The sequence below is a fragment of the Lineus longissimus genome, chromosome 15 (assembly GCF_910592395.1).
Source record: "Lineus longissimus chromosome 15, tnLinLong1.2, whole genome shotgun sequence".
Lineage (NCBI taxonomy): Eukaryota > Metazoa > Nemertea > Pilidiophora > Heteronemertea > Lineidae > Lineus > Lineus longissimus.
This window is the reverse complement of record NC_088322.1, coordinates 9310437-9334020: the sequence shown is the minus strand read 5'-3', so window position 1 is coordinate 9334020 and position 23584 is coordinate 9310437. Positions and strand designations below refer to the sequence as shown.

General features: G+C 40.7%; 1 protein-coding gene across 1 annotated transcript in view; it reads left to right on the top strand.

The window, feature by feature from the left end:
• LOC135499415 (periplakin-like) overlaps positions 1-23584 on the top strand; it is a 40945-nt gene that overhangs the window by 16943 nt on the left and 418 nt on the right. Inside the window, exons 2-8 of the mRNA XM_064790158.1 lie at positions 13171-13242; positions 14979-15107; positions 21262-21312; positions 21766-21837; positions 22258-22449; positions 22727-22843; positions 23201-23344. Coding sequence (XP_064646228.1) covers positions 13171-13242; positions 14979-15107; positions 21262-21312; positions 21766-21837; positions 22258-22449; positions 22727-22843; positions 23201-23344 — 777 coding nt within the window. The remainder of the gene's footprint in view (positions 1-13170; positions 13243-14978; positions 15108-21261; positions 21313-21765; positions 21838-22257; positions 22450-22726; positions 22844-23200; positions 23345-23584) is intronic.

The following is a 23584-nucleotide window of genomic DNA, read 5'->3' as shown; positions in this document are numbered from 1 at the left end:
GTCAGTTGCTAGGGGATCATTCTTATGAACATTAGGGGATTCTTTGGAACATCTTCTTAGGTGAATTTAGGATGGTTTTCTCTGATAAGTAGCATGGAAATGATGATGATGATGATGATGTGGGTGTGTCCATCTCTATGCATGCACATGACATGCATCAATGCATGTGCTGATGCATGTCATGCACTGGCCATCTCACATTAAATAGGCCTAATTAAGGTCCCAAGCCTCATAATATAATATAATTTACCATTAAAATGGGAAATCCACATGAACTTGTTGTCAAGTAGGGCCTAAAAGTGTCTAAAAAATGTCAAAAAGCATCTGGTTGGGAGTTTTTTTTAGCGCCTGTTACGCAATAACCATTGATGCTAGAGAGGTGCGACCTTCACTATCGAATATATAGGCCTAGTTTATGCTGGTACCAGTTGCTCTCTTCTACGTTACCTGTATCAAATCTTATAAGAGATTAAAAATCTTTTGCCCGGACAAAGTTTACCCAGCACCGTCCTGGGTCAATCTTTTCCTTACCCAGGATGACATCCACCCTTTTGGCGTGACTATCCAGCAGAAAGGAGGCCATTTGGGTGTATGATACTTAATCTTTGGGCCAGTATCACAGATAATGGCAAGGCAATGTTTGATGTCTTTTACTTTTTTAACAAGACTGGGTACATCTAGGCGATAATGACCAGAACAACATCCAACTTAGTGAATGAGGGAATTTATGACAACATGTTTTCTCTTTCAGACAGTTCATCATGTTCAAAGTTCCGATCACCTTGAAAACGAAGCCTCAGACACACGATCTTCCTTCTTTCGAGGAAAATGAACTAAGCAGCCTTCGTGAAGTAGGCAGGGGGACCTATGGCATTGTCTATGTGGCCAACAAGAATGGCAATCGAGTTGTTGTGAAAACGAGTCTAGGAAAGCAACGGCATGAAAAGGCTCTTGTCCTGAAGGAAGCTAGGCTTATTTGTAGCCACAGACATGACAACATCGTCAAGTTCTTAGCCTTTAATGAACAATCTTCGTCGATGCTGCTGGAGTTCATGGAGTTCCAGTTCCAGTTGCTATCGATTGACAAGCAGCCTATAAACAATCTTGGGGAACTTCTACAGGAATGTGACGATCTATGTGATTTCGAGAACTTCGAGCATATGCAGGGCTTTATCATGAAGGATGTTATATCAGGATTGGCTTATCTACACAGAAGCAATGTTGTGCACAGGGACTTAAAACCTGACAACATCCTTGTGTCCAACCAACATTTTTTAAATCCAGGTTCCTGCATGAAAGACCTGTGGAATACATGTCCAGTGATTGCGAAGCTGACAGATTTCGGTGAGGCTCGGTCAGACCTCATACAAACGTTTCAACTATCGCGGAATACTCGAAAGCTTGTCCGAGGATCAGCGGCTTTTATGGCGCCGGAGGCCCTGCTGGAGACCCTTGTCACTGCAAATTTAGGAGATTTGAAGAGAATGGACATCTGGTCATTAGGCATGGTTGCACATTCCATGTGCAATCCAGACTCAAGCTTCCCTTACTGGAAGGAAGTGGAAGAATCAGAAGAAATGAATCAAAGGAAATCTCTGGAACGTCACATGATGAAGAAAAGGCGACCATGCAATCTTCCGAAATATGAACTGACCCGGAAAAGATATTGGGATCCGGTTCATGAGGTTTTCCTGATTTGCTCGGTATTTGACTCAAAGGAAAGGCCGAGTATTGAAGATGTTCAACGAATCTTCAGCAGAAAGATTACTCCTAAGCCTGAAACAGATGACGATAGAGGAACCGGTAAGTTTGCTATTCATCAAAATTCCCATTTTACATTCTACCATTCAAACACAGCGGTTATCTTCCCCATTTATCTCTTGGTAGGAGCTTCTGTACACATGTACATCAGCTCTTTTTACCGTCCACCTAATTCCAGGGGCCTGACATGCTGTGCTGGGTACTTGGTGAAAGTGGTTGGTTGACTTTGGTGATCCGTAATTTTGGCATGTGCAGGTTTAACATTGCAGCACCCACCTTATTTTCTGAAGGAAGTCAGCCACGGGGGTGTGGCACTGGGGTCTTTATCTCCATAGACAGTCACTATTGTTTTGGTGGCAGAGGGACCCATGCCATCCTATTCCTCTGACATACATAGTAGGACACGCAGATGCAGGGTCCATATGCCTTGATGCTCAAGATAGGCTGGTACTATAGCAACTGAACAAGTGCGACCTCCTCTCTAAAATAGACACTCTCAGCGATCAAATTCACACAAGGGTATGCAATTATCTGTGGTTTTTCCAAACATTTTGTTCTGAAAATGAATCACATCGCGGATACTATAGGAAGTGATACGATAAACGGTATTTATGGGTGGTACATCTCCGCAAAATTAGACGTTCCCTCTCAATAAACAAATCACTAGGTATAGCTTAATCTGAACGCGTCCATAACTCAAATAAACGTTAGGTGACGCACTGCTAGTTTTAACAACGGAAAGAGAGCAATGTAAACAGCCTGAATTGGAACTTACAATCAAAACCTCTGTCCATGCAATGCACTAAGAAGAAGCATGTTTCAAACAACCAGCCAGGATGAAAGACTAGCTGGAATTTGGGTGGCGCCACTGTATTTTCCCCCAGCTCCTTCAGTATTGAACCCTTGGAACCAACACGTATATCATATTTCTCAATTGAAACAGTCTAGTCAGTGATTGTACATGTACATGTATGTTCCATGTTGCATAAATGATAGATAGCAATACATTCATTTCATTCATAGAACATGAGATGACATCAAGCCACCCTAATGGAGAATCAACCGGTAGTCAACAGAATGCAGACAATCTTCGACTAGAATTGGACTCGACAGACATTAGCAAGGTCGACCACCAAAAGTAAGCCTTTCCTAGGGGTTATCTAATTTTGAAAAATTGATTATATTTTATTTAACATTAAGCCAACTTCTCAGAGTTTTGTTATTTTCTGGTCATCCTAGAAAATAACTAAGTGGTCAAAGTCTGGTTCTTTTCTGATAGCCTACTTAAAAAACAGTACCGTATAAAGAAAAGAAAAAATTCTAATTTCAGATTGTCAGAGCCTAATGTTGATGAAGACCATCAAGGAAGTCGCAGTGCTGAAAGTGTGTCAACCGGCAGTGGAAGTTTAAGAGAGGTAAGGAAGATTGGCCATTTACCTACTAGGCGTAGTTGCCATGAAATGAATTTGCGGCTTGATTTCCACACCTGATCATAAATTTTGTTTGCTCTCAAATTGTGCACAATCATTTGTATCTGTATGGTCAGTGACAATTCATGAACACTGTGGTCAACTACACATAGACGCTAGGCGTTTACCGCATAGTTGAACTTCCGAAAGCAGATGCTATATTTGTCAAAGCACATTTTGGTTGCCTTTGCTGCCCAAATCAATCAATTAACACCGGGGTCTCGATTTTTTTATACTGGGTAACCAATTCTTTATCTTGCGTGACATTCTTTAAGTCATTCTATCTTGTAATAAATTCTAAACGCGATGTAACCCTTGCGTTGAAAAAAAGTTCTGTCTTTGGAGAAATAGGGACATTTCCAGCATTCAGTCCCAAAGGGAAGAATTCAGGTACAAATGAAACATTTTATTGTGGGAAATTGTGTGAAGTTTGAAGGTTTTGCTGAGATTTGAGGCAGAAAATGTAAAGAATCTTTAAAAGTCGTACACCCTAGACGCCATCAACTTTTGTCTAACTTCACAACACAATGCACTCGATTCACTGCAAGTAAGCAAGTCGGAATTGCGTCAATGCGAGTGAACGCCTGGCAAGTATCTGTACGTTGACCACAGTGATAAATCTTACACCAGTGTACATTTATATTATGTTATCATTTTTAATTCATTGTGAGAGACATGCAATATTTCACTGAATAAGCTCTGCTTTACAGGTCACACGAAAATCGTACAAACTTTTGTTAGAAGTCCGTCTATCCACTTGGTGGACATCCTTTCAACAAAATAGTGCGCCAACATCAGACATTGGCCCCAAGTATTGGTAAATTGGTCACATAATTTATTTTTAAGGACAACAATGACTTTGAAGAAATACCGGACATCATCCATCAGCCTAGACAAAGACATGGACGAAAGCCTTATCAAGTAACGTAAGTACAATACGTAAACCTATTAGCCAATCTCAGCTGATCTGAAAATATGATCGATACCGAAATGTGACCAACGCCCTTGCAATTGGCTCACCGATGGTATGATGTCAGATGATTCATGGGTTGGCCGAAAGGTCAAAGATGAAAATTTGCATTTTCTCCTTTACGGGTCCGAAGAATAGGAGAAAAAATATGGTAATGTACTTCTACTAATGGTACATCGCATATCCTCCGATTTTTTATTTGACCTAAAACTTTAGAACAGAATATATACGATTACTCACGAAAAATTTGAAAAATATATGGTACTTGGTAGGTTTTCCAATATTTATAGCAAAGGTACAATATCCTCCGCATTTAAATTCTTTCGACCTAATTTTCCAGGTCGCAGGGTCAAGGTCAGATAATTTTGTCCTTAAATGTCCTTAGACAACTCTGCCGCCCATGGCAAAATGAAGTACAGTTGGTTCAATGTTAATTCTGGATTTATTCCAACTTAAATGTGCCAACTCGTAAAGTTGACCATTTGTCCATCAGACGTCCTGTTTATTAAATTAACCCTATTTTTCCTCCTCCTGGCTCCTCAAATAGAGGGGGTAGACCCAGAGGCTGTACACCGCACCTTATTCAGTATTCTTTAGCATACCAAATTTTGTTTCTGCTTTCAGAAAGTCACTAACAACTGTGCCACATGAACCAAAAGACCAAATATCGGTGAGTAAGATATTTCATTTGTTTGTGGTCTTTTCTTCCTTTTGAAAGGAGCAGTGTATGTGTTGCAGAAAACTGTAAATGAGAGGGCCGCTATTTAGAAAAACCCATAGGGCACCTTGATTGACAGTTGAAGACTCATGACATTTACCATTGACCATCTACTCTTAGAGTATAGAAGGCGTCAAGTGTGGCCTGAGCTGGATTTGAAACGTTATTTTAGGGGCCTAAATGTTTGGTTCATAAATAGACTAATAAGAGATGACAAGAGCAATGCAGGGTGTGGCTTATGCCCCCGACCTGGTCCAGAAAAGATGTGCTTTTCTAAAGAAGACAAATGTAGAATATGTTATAGATGCATCCAACACGAACATTTGGTTGAGCTGTTTCCAATGATTAGGGAGAAATTGCACTGACTTTGTTTTGACATCTAACCCTGGTCCTCTTGTGGCCAAACGATGGATCGTACAAGACCGAAACTTAGTGTCCAAGTCAATGTTGTTACCTAGAGGTACATATGTATCAAATTTGGTCTCAATAGCTTCATTGGTTGTAAAGAAATGAAACTTCAATTCAAATTCAAATTCGTAAATTCAAGTACACTTTGACCTCTGTGACCTTGAAAAGTAGGTCCATTAGATGGCGGATATGGTGCAAAGCTATTGTGTCACACATGTGTTGGACAGGGTCAGAGCTGGCTGTTTACCGTCCCTTTCGGGGTGGTCGGGTCTGAAGGGGTTAAGAGTACTTTAAGGTTGATGATATCAGATTGCGACTGCCCTGCTTCAACTGGCGATTCCTTGCTAGAGATGGTGACCATGAATGACTCTGGTGTCAGATACATCCTCCCTGAGGCCGAAAATTCCTGTAGATTGCACTTGAAATTGCCACCATATGAGAATCATACAATATTCGCCATCACTTAAAGCAGCAGTGTACTGCCTGAAGTTATGCTGGTGACAAATTAGTCAGTTTGTGCTTGAATTTTTATTCTATCTCTTTTTGCAGGATGATGAGGAGGGATATGCAGTATTGGGAGACTTCCACCAGGCCTCTGACTTGATATTTAATGATGAATTTGCCGGTTCTCAGTGCACTTCCATGAGTGTGATGGCAATTGTACTTGCCCTTCTCAAACCACCTGAGAATTGGACGAAGTTTACTCTTCACCAAGTGCTCATTGAGGGACACCGGGCACATGCGGAAGCACTGGAACGTCTCGGATGGCCAGAGAATAGGACAGACTTGACAGTAGATATTGATGAGATTTCCGAGATCCAGACTGGTACTCTAGATGAACAGCACATACAAGCCAACATTAGTGTGTTAACAGAGCCACAATTCGGTATGGAGATGAAGGGTTTAATCAATGAGCAGGTGCAGGAGGAGGCGGATGTTTCATACGTGCTGAGAGTTGGTGACCGATCCAACGCAATATTGCCAGGACGGAATGGAGCATGGTTTGTTTTTGACAGCCATGCCTGCCAAGCAAAGGGCATGTCCGACCCAGATGGAAGTGCAGGTTTGATAGAATTCCGATCGAAACAGAAGCTCATTCAACACCTCACAAGACGATATCCTGATGACGGGCAGCAGATAGATCTGTTCAAGGTTAATGTGCATAGTTTGGCAGAAGAAGGTGAGTAATTGTCAAGAATGGAACGAGTGGTGGTCAATGAAGTGATAACGATTTACCATATACATGTAGTTTTTTAAACACTGGTAATCCATGGATTAAAAACGCAGCACACTGCAAAATCTAGCTTGCAGCTATTAATTGAAAGGCGATGTACAAATATACTAAAATTGCACCAATAATCATCGTGATGAAAAAAAAAAAGAAAAGTTCCAACTCTGACTAGGACTCTAAATCCACGACTTCGACAACACTGCCTCGCACGAATGTACCAACGCCTTAGCCCTCTGAGCTAAATCGCCATTCTTAAAAAGAATGGTCATTTATTGTCGAGGCAACCATTTTCAGTTGACTAAGGTGTCTTTCAACCTAAGACTGTAGGCCTATCAAAAGAAAACCTTTTCAGAATTCTCAACAGAAACCATTTGCTTTCAGTTATTGGTCGTAGAGATGACAGAAATGAAGGAAACTGCAGCAAGAGAGATGAAACATCACCTGGTAAGATTATTTTTTGTTTTAGATTTAGATTTAGATAGCATTTTTTATGTTAACATGAAAACCTGGAACGTCCCCTGTCTTTGGTTGATGGTACCACAGAGAATTTGCGTCTGTCAGACCGCCTGAGATAGAAGATGGAATAAATAAAACAACATGGGTGTCTTCCCTACCTTTGACGAAGGTGTCCCATAAAATTCATGTCCACGAAAAAGAGCGGTTCTAGAAATTAAGATTCAAACACTAAGATGGTTGCCTGGCCGACATCTTGGAATTTGGGTCGGAACCCAGTCAAAGATACCACAAACAATTTTACAGTCTAATGGGCCACGGGTTCTTTTTAAAGGTCAGGTTCTTTTTAAGGTCGGAATTCATAAACTAAGACGGCTACCAGGCGGCCACTTCGGATTTTGAATTGGATACAAAATCAGTATGTAATTTACATTTAGGTAGTCGATGGGATGCCTAAAAACTGAAGTAGACATGCTGGATTACTTCACTTTTGGGCAGAGGGTGAAAGTGAAGGCTGAAAATTGATAGGGAACATTCAATGTGCTAGGGCAACACCCCATAGAAATTTCCGGTGGGGTGCCTATGATTTCTCAACAGAAACCATTTGCTTTCAGTTATTGGTCGTAAAGATGGAGGAAATGAAGCAAACTGCAGCAAAATATATGAAACATCACCTGGCTTTGTCAAAACAGGTAACATTCTTTTTGTTATGATTTTTGCCACATAGCACTCTTGTTGTTAACCCTTTCAGTGTCGATGTCAACCAATTTCCAGCCCTTTGACCCTGACCAGAAAATGGACGTGGGGACATGTTTTTCACCCCCAGTGCTGCCACTAGTCGCAGTGGAAACAGGCCTTAATGCCAGCGTCAGTGAATTACACCGATTGTGCAACTGGGCCCGGTAGTTTAGGCAGGGCCTGCTTACCTACCTATAGTTCTTATCATATAAGTTCACTTTTTTCAGATGATCTCCTGATATCGTCTATTGACAGCACAGATGAGACTGCTACAAAACCGAAGAAGAAGAATAGGTATAGAAACGACCAGTATGATCTAATACATTGGGCAGAGTGCCAGCCACGAAAGGTAGAGGAACTTCCCCATGATATTGATGGGTTGAACACGGACCATGTTCCTTGCAGTGAAAAGAAGGTTATGATGAAGGTCTCCAAAGATGGTAGACCATGGGCACGTTACTGTCTAAGTTCAAGAAAGGGATTTTCAGGAGAGCGGAGACTTGCTCATTGCAAGGGATCCCCAATATGTGTGAATGGGGAGTGCCAGTTTCGGCAGATGTATGGCAGCCAAAATCGAAAACAATTTAAGAAGGAAAGTGACACTCAGGTGTGTTTTTCCTGCGGTAAACCTGCTGAGAGTGTTGAGTGCCCAGCTACAAAGATTTGGGAATTTCGCAAGGATTCTCATCGCCCTACAGAACAGGGACCTAAATCTAAACGCCGAAAGAAGTCCCAAGTTTCCAATACGCCAAAAGAGCAGAGGCAAAGAAATGAACCAACTTAAGAACAAGGCACGGCCACACCAAAAAAGGATGAACAGCCTGTTTGCGTATGCCTTGCTACCTTGGTAATGAACCTTCAAACATGCTATGGGTGCAAGCATCAATTTGCAGACAAGTATAAAAAGCCACCAAATGATGTAATTCTCAAAACATTCCTGAAGAGGACATACATGGTTAATGGGGAAGAACGCGTTGCTTCCAAGACTTCTGCAACATACTTCCATTTGAACATCAACTGCGTTAGGATGGTGAAACCCTACAGTCAAATTAGTCAAATTGTTGTACATGACGAGGTGAAACCTGATTTATCTGAGGGACACAAGAGAGTTCTCACCAAGTTTGGCGTGCACCTTTAATAATTCAGTTTTCAAACAATCTAACCTGTCACTCGAGGTGCCCCCCACAACAGAAGTCTGACACCGCATAAGTCTGACAAGGGAGATATCTTTTCTGACCTTTTCCCATAAGTCCGTCACACAACAAGTCCGACATTAAAGAAAAAGGTATCACAAGTCCAACTTCCCATAAAGCCACTATCCAAATCCCGATGGATGCTCTGTTTTTGGACATATGGGACGTCTGGTCAGACCTATGATACTTTTTTCTTGAATGCCGATCGGACTTGTGGGGTGTCAGAAATATGATGTTTCAGACTTATGGGGAGGAGGGCACCGTCACTCGACTAGAAAGGAAAACACACTGGAAAATTTTGTAGTCTGTGTACCGAATTTTTGAACTTGTTGTCCTTAACTGCCAGTCAAATTTATTTTCATTCCAATACAAGAGATGCTAAAAATGCTTCTCGACCTATGACAACAGGTGAGCACATGGTCCCACTTGACCATTTTATTATTTCACCGTGTGGAGCGATATCTATTCATGCATGTTTACTGTCGTTCGCAAGTACGATTCATCTAATACATGTGTTTCTGTCCTGATAGCAATTTTGCTCAAAGGTCAATGCTGTTTAGAGAGCATGGCCTGGTCAATTCATAATTTTGATTGTACATTGTATTTTGATTGTATACCGGTAGCTATATATCATGCCAAGGCTACTATTATCTCGATCAATCTCATGTCATGCATGTTGCCTGACTATGCCTACTGGACATTTTTAGCATAGTCTATATTGGGTTGTTCACTTTCCAACGTTTTCACTAGGTTGCTAAGAGTACTCTTTCCCTTAGACCCCCCACCCCGGCCCTCATAAAGAGTAGGCCCCCTACGGTAAAAAAATGTTGATTTTAGAGTTCTAGATTCTAGAGTTTACAGTGAGCTTGACCACACACATCCCCGGCTCCCAAGAGCGCATACTTTAAAATTCCACTTAGCTGGCACATTCTAATCAAACTGAGTCCAACTATAGGGTAGGGTAGATGAGCAATGCAAAGAACAGCCCAGGTTAAAAGGATCAGATCTGATTTTGCCCTGGGCTCTTCCGTTGTCGCATTGTCAAATTGTCCGAACGCCTCAATTCCAAGGGCCAAATTCATGCATGCAAGTATGATTGATAAAGCTGCCGATCGGTTAGGGCCTATTAAAAGAGTGTGTTGACTTTTTTGGTCAAATGATAACTGGTGTAAAGGTTTTAAGTGTCCTGGGTAAAGTGTCCTATGAACAATAGCTTGGCACTGATATAGAGTTAGGTTTGGGATCAAATAGATTTTGTAATATTCAAAATACATGCATGCTGTATTTTGGACGAAAGCGCGACAAAGGCAACAAATCGCGTATAAGCCTTTACTGTAGTTTTAAGTCTAATTTTAAGTTCTTTGGCACTATCCTAGAATTTTTCCCACGTTCCGGTTATGGGTGGTTTCTAGAGAGTTGAAGTTGGATGCTGTCTAGATAAATGATTAAAGAAAGCCAGGAATTCCATTGCATATTTCAATATTGGGTTTCTTGATCTGTTTTCATCACATTTTGTGCATGTTACGTAAGCCCTATAGTATTTTTAGCATAAATTACCTTTTTGGGAAGCCCAACCAATTTTTGGCTCCTATGGGCAATGATCAAAACTGAAGCTAAACACACTCAAGGTCAAGATTTCTATATCCTTTAAACATTAATCATGTATATGCGTGGTTGCACGTGATTTGGAGTAGTGGGATAGATACCCTGCCAGAGCCACTGTGTAGTTAACTGTGAACTGGCCGAATTGCCAAGTGTAACGCTGGTTGTAGCATTCCTTGATTTCTACTGAAGGTTTGTGGAGAGACTGGGTGTGAAGAGCTGAGAGGGGAAAATCATTGATTTTGCATGGTTGGGACCAAGAATTTTACGTCGACTTAGGGATTTTGGCGACTAAGAGATGGAAAGTTAGAAAGTTAGAAATTATAATTTCATACTGTACCTATTATAATAATCCTTCTTATGTCTCAATGTTCATGCTTCAATGATGTCAGCATACAGAGTGTTTCATAAAAAATAGTTCTGCATTATTATATGATGATTCAATAAAGTTAAGTAAACATTTTTTTTCTAACTTTTTGTTGATGCATTCAATCCTGAATAGAAATCAAAAGACTTCCTGTTACTTTAAATCGAGGAACCAGTTTCTTCACTGGAATCATATTGAAGATCAAGGAATTTACTCTAAAGGGAAACTGAAAAATGATTATTTGCATGATTTTGTTCAGTCTGTGTTCAGTAGACTCAATAATTCAGTCTGGGGTCACCGCAAAACCCACTCTATCCCCTGTTTGTGTGAGTAGGTGCGAGGATAGACGACTGGATTAACGAGTGTTCAGATGCTGAAAGTTGCCAGCTGCCTTGATTAGGAGGGTGAACTGCATGCCAGAGTCACAGAATAAGGCGTCAATGGCCATCTTATAATCCAGATATGCATCATACGCCAATCTTGTTGATAATATGGTGTACATACTATACGATAGATTGATTTGACCAAGCCTGCTAGACCTTTTTAAACACGAGAGCACAGTATCAACCCCCTATCAAGTTGAGACGTTGGGAAAGTTTCATGAGCACAGGTCCATTGGTATTTCCGCAAAGTCCCGTAGTCTATTCTTTTAATAGTATAGATAGATGGAGAACACAACATAGAAAATAACCCAGTACATGTTCACCTCACAATGACCATGGAATAGAAAATGGAATAGACACGTCAATATTTAAATGTGGGTTTAAAGAGTTTACTGAAGAAACCCAATACTGGCCTACCAGATCTTTTCCTGCCATTTGGTTCCTTAGACAATCTATAGACAGTCTACCTCGAGTAGGCCTACCAGTAACATGGCATAAGCAATCTACTTTGAGTACATTGCATAAGATTTTCAATTTGATTGATTGAAACTTGCAACTTGCATTTTCAACTTGCAACTTGCATTTTCAACTTGCAACTTGCATTTTCAACTTGCAACTTGCATTTTCAACTTGCAACTTGCATTTTCAACTTGCAACTTGCATTTTCAACTTGCAACTTGCATTTTCAACTTGCAACTTGCATTTTCAACTTGCAACTTGCATTTTCAACTTGCAACTTGCATTTTCAACTTGCAACTTGCATTTTCAACTTTGAAACTGTGCATTTTCAAGAAAACCGTATACAAAGGGGTCCTCCCATTCCAGTTGTTCAATGAAACGGACAGTTCTAAAAATCCAGAAAGTCAAATGTAGTTGGGATAGTGTCAGAAGATTCTCCCCTAGTGCAACACTTGGAACTGTGCTCATAGACTGGAACATTCCAGGGATTTAGAACTGTCATCGAAGAAGGTGCATCGTAGTACGTGCAGTGCATAGGGCATTGAATACTAACTCCACAACAGTATTCAATCTCTCCGCCAGGTGGAGATGCTCCAATATCAAACACTGCCGGCGTTGCGAAACTTCCATTTTGAATGACGACAAGGCCGGTCTAAAAATAGATTTCGCCAATTCACACGAACACTCATAACCCCAAACTTGCCTCAAATGGGCTGCCAGAACTTCTTCTAATCTTTCAAAAAATAAGTTACGATCATAAAATCATACTGAGCTGGTCCGAAACTTTCGAAAATACACAATTGTCACCGCCCCATGATAGCTTACTCGTAAATCCTGATCACAAAAGGACGATAAACTTCCACGCCGGAACTACTTTTCAAGATGGCAGCCACTCATTGATATATACTAGAGGGTACTTTGAGCACCGAAAAAGCACTCTCTAGTGTTAAGTTTGCATTGAATACAGTCCTCAAGGCTATTGAGCACACAACACTGCGGGGGGGGGGGGGGGTTAAGTGCAAGAAAGCATCGTGAAGTGGCAAGACCTATGGAACAGAAGTGAGACAGGCTGATGGCTGGTCTATTTGTTTGCCTCTGGGAAAGGGTATATACATTTTTTGTAACTTGCATTTTCAACCTGCAACTTGCATTTTCAACTTGCAACTTGCGTTTCCTACTTGCAACTTGCATTTTTAACTTGCAACTTGCATTTTTAACTTGCAACTTGCATTTTTAACTTGCAACTTGCATTTTTAACTTGCAACTTGCAACTTGCAGAAAAGAAACCCTCTACATGCAAAGACTATTTATCCTACACATCTGCTTTTTCAGTAGTCATTTTCTTTAGAGCCTGTAATTGCTTTTTCATGGTTTAAAAAAACAATTACAACTTATTTTCTGTTTTCCTCTCTTTCTAGATGGTGATGGATTTTCGGTTATTAGGACCACTGAGCCCTAAAGAGTGCATCAAATGGCTCGAGGATTATAAGGTAGGGCATTTAACAAGGCATAGACAAAAAAGACAATCATCCACCTGTGTTTAAAACGCCAGTTCTCAGATCGTCGATCGGGCGAATACCCCGGCATCTCGGGTCAATGCAATGCATGCACGTGGGGATGTACTGTGACGTACTTTGTAACTTCATTGTACCTCAGCCTTTTGACTCTCCGCGTTTTGAGATGATTCAAGCCACAACGTCATCACACTAGAATTCTAGGACTGATTGTGTGTCTGGCTGTCTTTCACTCACTCACTCTGCTTGTTTGTTCATTCCACTACTCCCAAGCCCTCGGCCCGTTTGACACATATAGTCTGCCGTTGAGAGGTCGACGAGGTCAAATGTAAAGGTCATTAGGCCAAAAATCAAAGTCATGTGGTCGAAATTACGCACGGGCCGATTGCCACCAAACGTATGAACCGATATCTAGTATAGCTAAAATGATACACGTGAATGTCTATTTTTGACCTGATAAGGTCGATAATCCCAGAAACCAACCCACGGCGAGCATATGTCCGCTATAAAGTCGATTGATTTTCTCTTTCCTATATTGTTCGGACGAGGCGGCACCGGCCTATTCCAGGGGCACCCTCGGTGCTTTTGAACTGCGGTACTTGAGAAGATGGTCAATAGTATCAGAGTATGCATGGGGGTGTACATAAGGACATGTTGATGAAATTTGTGTGTAATTGCACGTACATGTACAACTCCTCTGTAAGCACTTACCGCCTGGCACGACAGAGATAACGATAAATTAGAGCACATAGTACTACGTTTGTGGTATTTGAAATAAGAGAAGTATCACTGGTAAAAATCGGCTTATATCCTGAATATTGTTGTCGGACAAGATTTTGCAAGCATTTTTTTGGGGGGGGGACCTCTGAGCCCAACACCCCCAAAATATAGGTCTGATGCAGAAAGGCATTATCCTGTCATATCAATCAGGTATGGCGCTACACCAATGCAAGCGACATAATTATGTCACAATTTGTTGTCCCAGGGGTCCTATTCATATTGGTCTTGGTGGCCCGAATAGCCCGTCCTCGATATCCCAGAGTCAGTCGTATCCTTCTCCCCTCGCACTGGATGGATAGTGCCGAGTGTTGACCTGAGCTTCAGGATGGAATAGTCCCTTGCCAGTCAGTAGGCAAACAAGTTAATGTGTCAATACGAACTGTCAGTGACAACTTGATATTAGTCATTTGATAATTGTTAACAATACACTGCTGTTAACATCGATAACCTGTACTATATCATACAAAATGGAAAAAGAATGCGTGATGGGAAAAGATGGGCTACATGATGAGTAAAACGAGAGACGGGTTGTATGATTCTATTTCCTTTTTAAGTCGTTGACATCGCTTCCCCCGCAACTTCGGTACCGGTGAGCAGAATTCGTGGAATGATAGTCAACCTAGTGTTACACTTGCCCATTAACCAGTACGACAATGAAATAATCACGACCGCAGGAAATGTTTTTATTTGATAACTAGGTTAACCTTATCAGGTCATGATATCACACTGCCAGGAAATGGTGAACCACGAGCTGCGCTGTTGACATCAGCTGCATTGTCATTTCCTGACTGGCGTTATCTCCTTCAGTTGCAACCACGCCACCTGTAAACTACTAAATGCTGCGCCCAGCTCCCGCCTTTAGGCTTTCTTTAAATAGCGCCATTGAATCGGGTACTTGAAAATGAAATAATCTGCTCGTGTCTTCTTTTCAGACTGCGTTACAGAATTCGCCACTAGGGGGCAGTCTGACAGGAGTACAACATTGCATCAGGAGGCTACACGTGCAGAGAAAGGAAATCGAAGGCTTTAGGGAACTCATAGAAAGATATAAGTCGTTAGGGGTGAGTTGGCACATTTGTAAAGTATCCTGTTAATAGTCTAGGAATTGAAAAGAAGTCTTCTTCTGGAAAAAATGCCCCGGCCCGGAAAATGTCCTGGTGGAGCTCGGACCTTGATTCAATTGGTTTCGTTAGAGCTCATCGGTGCGAGACATAGATTCGCTCAAATTATCATGTCGTACATGTACCAAAGAATACTTGTATAGATTCTTAGAAATGATGGTTTTTGAGCTTTCGAAGAACCTTTAATAGTTTTTCGGTCAACACAAATATGCAGCCCGTAGATGCTTCTTAGCAAAATGAAAAACCCTTAGACGAGTTTTCCACAATTATTCAAAAACAGTTTTAGTTTTTTTCGTTTTACCGGAAAACGGGGTGCATATATATGTTGGGCGAAATCTCTTTAAAGGTTTTTAAAATACTCAAACATACTTTTTTCTGGGAGTGTAAGTTGAAATTCCTCTTTGGCTGTCATCAAACTGCATTATGATTCTGGCGGACTGAAAACGAAGCACACTTTCGCGTACATAATTACACACTTAGCGCTTCAAATGATCCTGACATGTACGGGAATATTTTGATATTTGCAAATAACTCCTCCAATCAAAATAGTCCTCAAGGTATGACCATTACGTGACTGTACACAAAAAATACCACGATCATATCCGGTGACTCCATAATATACTAGTATTGAGGATATAAAATGCGCTTTTAATGGTACAAGTAAATTTTATGGTAATTGGTTGTCGGGGTAAGGGGAAGATATAATACTTTATGAATAAATGTGATATTGGGCCGATTGTGCTCTAACGGTAGATTTTTTCCTCTCATTTATCTGATCTTGATACAAAGGATCTTATGACTTTGCTGCAGGACACGTGCTTTTGAAATGAAAGGGCTTGATTGGCATTAAAGGAAACATATAGAGAAGCGCTGATAAAAAAGGTAGTTTCAAAACCCTTTGGCGGGGTAGATTTCATTGATAAGTCTTGTTCCACAGGTACGAAATTACACTGGAATAAACTCCTCAGGGGCTGATCATGTGATCTGGCACTGAGGACGGAGTGCATAACATTTTTCTCCCTTTCCCGAGGTATCTTTTCGTCCAATACGGAGTTGGTATACTCGTGGTATTTAGAAGGTATTAATAGATGATGTGACTAGCAACAATATCGTTAAGCAGATACCGTCTGTTGACAAGCAGGGTAGCAGTTTCGTCGGCGTCATCATTGTCATCATCATCATAGACATCGTTGTCGTCGTCCTCACCATCATCATCATCATCATCATTAACATCATCATCACCATCACCATCACCATTCGGCGCGTGGTCCTTTTGAGTCTTGATACAGACCCATGTTGTCTTAATTTTGATGTCTGGTTAAACAAATGACTTCATTCAATGTTATGTACGTGTACCTATTGAAACACTGAAGTACTCTCTAATCACTTGATTCCGACTTGTAACTTAATCTAACCACAAAAACACACACCATTGTTAAAGGCGATATTTCAATCGGATCAGTTTTTCTAGGTATTTACTTAATATTTGTTGGTAAATATGATATACAATATGGAGATTAGAAGGATCATTTTGACCTTAAAGGCGCCACAGGCCACTGAAGACAATCCTTCCCTTTTCGTTCGACTTATCAACCCAATCGACCAAGCACGTGTCCAGGACATTTGCTGAAGACTGATCTAACACATTAGCAATTACGGTAAATAATGAGACACGGTAGTGAGATTGATATGATTGACACACGAGTTGACATTCGAACGTGTGCTGTCAGTCTCGTCGGGAGTGTAGGCGCATATTTACCATTGGATCAATGTGTCAGCCCCCCCCGCACCCCAAACTTTACATACTCACTACCATATACCACCAGTCAGTTTGTTCTTGCCATAACTGTGAGTTGAATGGAGACAACATCGGAATGTATTTCGAAGCATGTGTTTTGTTTTTGGATTGGATTTACATGACGCAGGCTTCTTGATACGACGGATTTATTTCTGAGGTTTTTCGCTAATTTGATTCGCTTTTATGCCGTGTGGAGTAATTTCACTGCCATTCGAGTCTATATTCCTCTTTCCATTGCTTTCATTTCCAAACTATCGATAGGCCACCATCATGGATTTACGTTGTGGAAGGTCTATTATGTGTCCCTTTGTAGGAGGAAAGCAGGATTATCCTTCGGTTTTCTTCATTTTTCGCAATTTGCAATTTTCTGGCATCTGATAAGTCACAAAATAACTCATACCGTAATGAAATTCTGCATTGTTCCTGGCGAAATGCTTACTTTTAACAACCTGTTGCTTTGGTCAATATTTTGATGGCATCGTTAGATAGCGCTGCTGATGGATGCATTGCTATTGTAGGCTATTCACTGCCTTTTATTGGTATTGACGCTGAAAAATGGTTGTAGTGCTTTGAAAACCTATGTAGCAGCTCAAACATTGTTCGATTTTTTCTTCAAAATAATTTTGACGTGCTCCATTACATACTTAGTATGTTAGGAATGATAGCTAAGGACCCCTGGAACAACTGCGCTCTCGTTCTCCGATCATAGCCTCAATGTATTGACGAATTATCGAACGTCAGTCAATGTTTAACAAGTGTTTCGATGAGCACTTATAAGTGTCGGGCTTCCTATTTATGTACTTTTTGTATATACATTTGAAGTACATTTTTCGAAACACTGCCAGACAAAAATGGGGAATATATAATATTATCATTTCGGTTCATCAGGCATGTTCAAATCTTTAATTAGGCAGGTTTAGCAACCCCTTCACGGACGACAAAGAAGATTTTTCAGTCCCAGGTGAACGCAGTGAGTGCCTTTATAGATATCAAGATTTACCGGGTATCGAAAAAAACATAACTGCAGTCCATTGCAGTGTATGATTTCGATTGATACACGCTGTACATGTACATTGTATATACATGTGCATACAAATAATTGTCATTGAGACATCTGTTGTATTCTTATGCAAAAGGGTTTATCTTTAGGCCCATTACAAGGTCATGGATCACAGGTATGTCATGCATCCTCCTGTGAATCTAATGATCGGAGTTGTTTTCTTGTCGGCCTTGACAGATTGTCTGGCCAGGGAACCAACTCAAGGGCATAGTCAAAGCTATGGTTCTTAACTTCTTAACCATTTTAATAAGCTGTCATTCTCGACATTGGAGGGGTGTGTCGATTCATTTGATCAGCAGGGCTGGTTTGGGTCACTTATAATTCAGGATAGGTTCTTGTTCGAGTAAACAGGGTGGATATCGTAAAACCTGATTGGAGTCATCAGAGTTCTATGGTTCTTACGATTTTCCGTAAAGCTACTGCGGCTACGCTTCGAACGTCTGGACCTTCGTCCGAATCTTTTGCAAGACGGTATAGAGGATTTATACCTGTCCATTGGATACCTAATTTAGCTATTACTAATTCTCAAGGCGTGTTAGTGGCTATTCTACTTGTTTCTTTCTTGGGCTTCTTTCACTTTGAATCTGAACATTACTTTGGATAGCAGGTGCGTCTTCTATCACCGTATCGTGCCGGGTCGTGTTAATCAGAAATTTCTTCAACTAGCCCGGCAGCCGGTCCCCCCAAAAACACAAGAGGTTCGTCTCATTTCGTAGGTGTCGACTCTGGAACTGAGAGAAAGGCGCAACGAATACAAATTGAAAGGTTGATCACCGGATTTATTTTTGAGAACATCCTTTCCTGATATCAATAATTCCGACTTTGGACAAAAAAGGATACAGAAGCCTTTGGGAGGAAATCCGCTTTCGTGATCAGAACTTTGTAAATGTTTTGTAAAGGTATTGCTCGGCAAAGGATTAAAAATGTATCACAACTCTGTGAGGCCTTGGACAGAGTATTACGCAAGTATCAAGGGCAACAGGACTAGGAGAAGTAGAAGTCATTCTCCATTACGTCATTCGTTGTCATGGAGATATTACAGGGACAGGGCAAAATGGCGGCCAAGTCCTGACAGAGAGGTAAGAAGTTCGATGTGAACAACACCGATTTTTGTCAAAGAAGTTTTGAAAGGTGACCCAGACGGCCGTTTCAAAGTGAGTAGGTGTTGTCACATGTCCCTACATGTCCTACACTCCGTATGAGAAGTAAATACCTTGATCAAACTGGCACTAACCATCTGCAATATAATATTGTTAATTAGCAATAATAAGGCAATAGCATGAAATATTAACTGGCTCTTAAGGGCGTCCATGGCAACTGGCGATTAGTTGTAGTACTGAGTGTTGAAAGAGATGAAATCACGGTTGCTTAGTTTAACAACGAAAGCTCTTTTACCAATGACGTATTTCACAACCTGTGGAGGGCAAAATCATATCATCTGAGAACTAAGCTCGTCCCAAAGTCACACTGAGAGTCCTACTGATGAATTAGTTTTTTTTTTTTTTTTCAGTGAAGGCCCTTGTTTGAACCTTAATATTCGTCTTATGCCAATCCAATATGTCAAGGGAGTGTAAATGCCAATTTTTTACTTTCTTTCACGGATAAGACAAGTTTATTGATACGAACACATGACATCGAAACAAGGCATTTTTCAGCTGAACGGTTTTCAACCTCCGAAACGTATGATTCGTTTATCTTTTTACAAAATTTATATGTTTCGGGTATAGCCCTGGTAAATATAATATGGCGTCCCTTTTCCGAGTGATCAACCCGGTTTCACGCTGGTTTTGATCAGATAATGATGTCTTAAGCCAATGTCCATTAAGGTTTCGAAATAGGACGTTTAGACTATTCTACTACAGCCAATGTGAAAAACGTCCACTCTTGAACGAATACTGAGAATTTTTTCTAAGTAATAATCTCGTTCACTGAAGCCGTCGTTATTTTTTAGTTATGAACACGAGCAATTCTTGTCCTGAGCTTTCCTTTAACATGTATTTTGAAATTCGAGAGGTATTTTATCATCGATAAAAACAATAGCCCAGGTGTTGCAGAACTCAACGAATCTCGATTTACTTATGACTCACTGTATCATATACCAGAGAGGTTCAGAGTTCGATCAGAAGTCGTTTGTTTTCTCCTTTTGACGTCATCTCCGTTTGAAGTCGATTATGGTTCGTATTATGGATTCGCGCATACCTGACAATAGGGAGTTTTCGCGAATCCCTCGAAACTCTAACGTTAACGCATGTCTGATTATTCGCCTTCCTGGTAACGATATCGAACAATGGAATAGGCGTTCACGTTGACGTTTCGGGGGCTTTGCGAAAACTCTATATTAAAGACACACCGTTCCTCTTCATTTCTGACAAGAGGCAACGTGTCGTCGACATGCTACCTGCACGCAAATCGCCGGATGTTGTGTGCAATTTTGTTTCTGTTATATTTATGTTTACATTATAACGACGATAACGCTTAGAACTCTCCTGAGAATTGGGGTTGGAATAGATACTATGATTCAAACTAACGCATTTTCATGTAGCATGAACAGTTTGAAAGCCTGTTCGCAGATGTAGGTGTGGCAGCAATCCGCTAATATACATGATCTGGTGCAGACTCTTAATGATTTGGTTTGCCATCATTGCCATAAGATACAGCTACAGCCATGCGATGCTAGAAACATGTTTAATTTGTTGACTAGTGTTGTGAAATTTTCAAATAGCTCGAAATTCGTTTCCTTGGGTGTACAGCCGCTATGCTCATACACGGCGATTCTACTATTATACTCTATAATGACTAGGTGACCTTGCACTGGTATAATATAAGATATTTAAACGTAAATTAGTTGGTAAATTAGACATTCGCAATTAGATTATGATGCTTGACATCTTATCAACTTTTTTCGCCATGTAATGGTTGACGACTTTCTATAACATTACAGCAGGCGGGATCGGTGATTTCACCACTTATTTATCTTCACCGATAAAGAGTTTTTGCTACCCAGCGCAGTTTTTTTCTCTCACTAATTCGAGGTCATGATCGACCACAACAACATTTAGCAAGGACTAGCCAAGCGAACATAGTTTATATATTGTCGACATTGTTCAATTCCTTCTAGGTCTATTGGCATCGGAGAAAACGTTTCGGAGAACTTCGAAAAGCTGCAGGCGCGCCAATCGACCAAATGATCAATATCAGCCACTCGGTAACATAGGTTTAACTTCTTGTCCTTTCAGACGTCACGAGATGACATCGATGGCTTAGAGTCCCGATACAGTTCATTAGTGGTGAGTTTTATTACAATGGAGACTTCTCAATTTCTATGGGCTCCTCAATGCTGGTACCCCCGCCCTCTTAAAAAAGTTATCAGTAGAAACAACTAATCCGGTGCACCAACTTTGAAATTCGTAAAAATAGTGGTGAAAGTAACCATTGATTAGTTGTTCTATCTTTAAAAAGTAGTAAGAAATATCCATTAAAATGGTTAAGATCTACAATTTCGATAGTTAACACAACTAATTTCGTCCTTGCTATTTTAACGAATCTTCTATATTTCGAGGGGTACATTTCGCTGAGAAGGTTTCTTTCGTTTCTATGATTTCGTTTCGCTTCGACGACTTCATTCCGGGTTATATCACTAACCTGAATGAAAAGAGAGGGTATAATATTTCAATTTCGATACCAAGCTTCTCAATAAGCGTTCTTGATTTTTCTTGCAATTTGCTAACTTTTTTCTTCAGGAATCCGCCCATTACCGTCAAAAGAATTTAGAAACAGTACTCCAAGTAGTTGAGGTAGAAGACTTTTATCAGGTAAGAGGTCGGCTGCTATCAATTTTGTTGCCCGTTGATATTTGTGTACCTTGGTGTGTTGTCTCATGATCACTTTCGATGTTCTCTCTTTCAGGCTTGTCACATTACATTTTAGTATGATTTAAAATTAGATCCATTTCAATTTTGAATATAATTTTCTGTCCAGTAAGCGAGGGGGCTGTATACATAAATATGTTCGCACTAAAACAATGGTGAACGTATAAATTCAACGTAATTCTATGATCGTAGTATGAAATCGTTTGTTGTTAGTGCACCAAACATGAAACGAAGCACATTTTAGAGAAATGCATTGACAAGGCGTGTCCCCATGTCATCTTGTTCATCAGTTTTGGTAAGGACCATCGCAGTGAAACTGCACAACCATATACTCTTCCGTCATTTAGAAATCCATTCTTTCAGAATCTGTCCAATGAAGTAAGCGAGAGGGCTCTAAATCTCGTAGCCAGTGAGATAGTGCCCACCTACCCTTCAAAGTCTTTCGTACAAGAGGACCACCTAGACGCGCACAAGTTGAACGAGACATGGCAATGGTTAGACAAAGTCTCGGAGTGTCAGGAGGTCCATACGAAGAATGCCGCAACATATCACCAGGTTGGTCCAGAGTTAAATTCTCATCAGGGCACTGCTCCTCATAATAAGCCAACTGCAAAGAGCTTGTTTGTCTATCGTATGGCTTTCCGGTGAAATAGTTGATGTCCTAGGATAGGCTCTTTAAGGTGATGAAGGTCATGGGCCTTTTTCGAACCATACCTTACAATACCATACCGTTTGATTTTAAATATAGATACATGTATCTCTAAAAGTATAATCCTGGCTTTAAGATAAATGGCATTATATATAGCTTACGACATAACTATTGTATTTCCAGTTTTACCACCGAGCACATATCGTCGAAAGAAGAATCGCAGGCGTGGCTGTCAAGCTAAAGAAATATCAGACAGAGATACAGTACTTCGATCCACATTCTCTTATACACACAGTAAGGGTAGGTGTAGTTTACATTCATAGCCAGTCTCAGACTTTCAAGCTGTCTTCTCATAAAAAAAGATAGCAAACATCCTTGAATGCCCTAATTATTTAGTCTCAGTAGCTACTGAGGAAGCATTCGGAAAAAAGACAATTCTGTGACAGGAATTTCATGCAATTTGGTGCACTTGGTGCATGGTGAATTATATGAAAGAGTTGTCAAGTGATCTTTTATTCAATAAAAACGCTGTAGTTTAAGGATAATATCAGGCAAAATCAAGAATCTCGGTTTCACGTTTTCAAATGACGAGACAACTGAAGTAAAGTGCTAAATGCAAGGCTACATGTGTCTTTCAATCCAATTGGTTGTTTTCAGGATGCATCTAAGACACTCCTGCAGCTGCAAGAGCAAGTCGAATGGCTATCGAAGACATGTTTAGACGTCCAGCCGCTAAAGCAGAGAAGAAGGCCAGACTGTCCGCAGAAAGTTCGCGCGTTGGTAACTTACGCGCATGATGACGTAGGTATACGGGGTTTCCCCGAAGAGCAGGGCTCGGTTCTTCAAAGCCTGGTTTGTCTAGCGACCGCTGAAGTTCCGTGCCGGCTATATGTACTTTAGTTAGCGTGGAACCTGTGCGCTTCCTGCGGCAACTGAGCGTAATATCACAAACATGGCGGCACTTCGTGGACGCGTGAATGAAAAGGTGCTATGCAAGAATGCAAAACAACTTTTTGAAAGAATGTTCATGCATGTTAAACA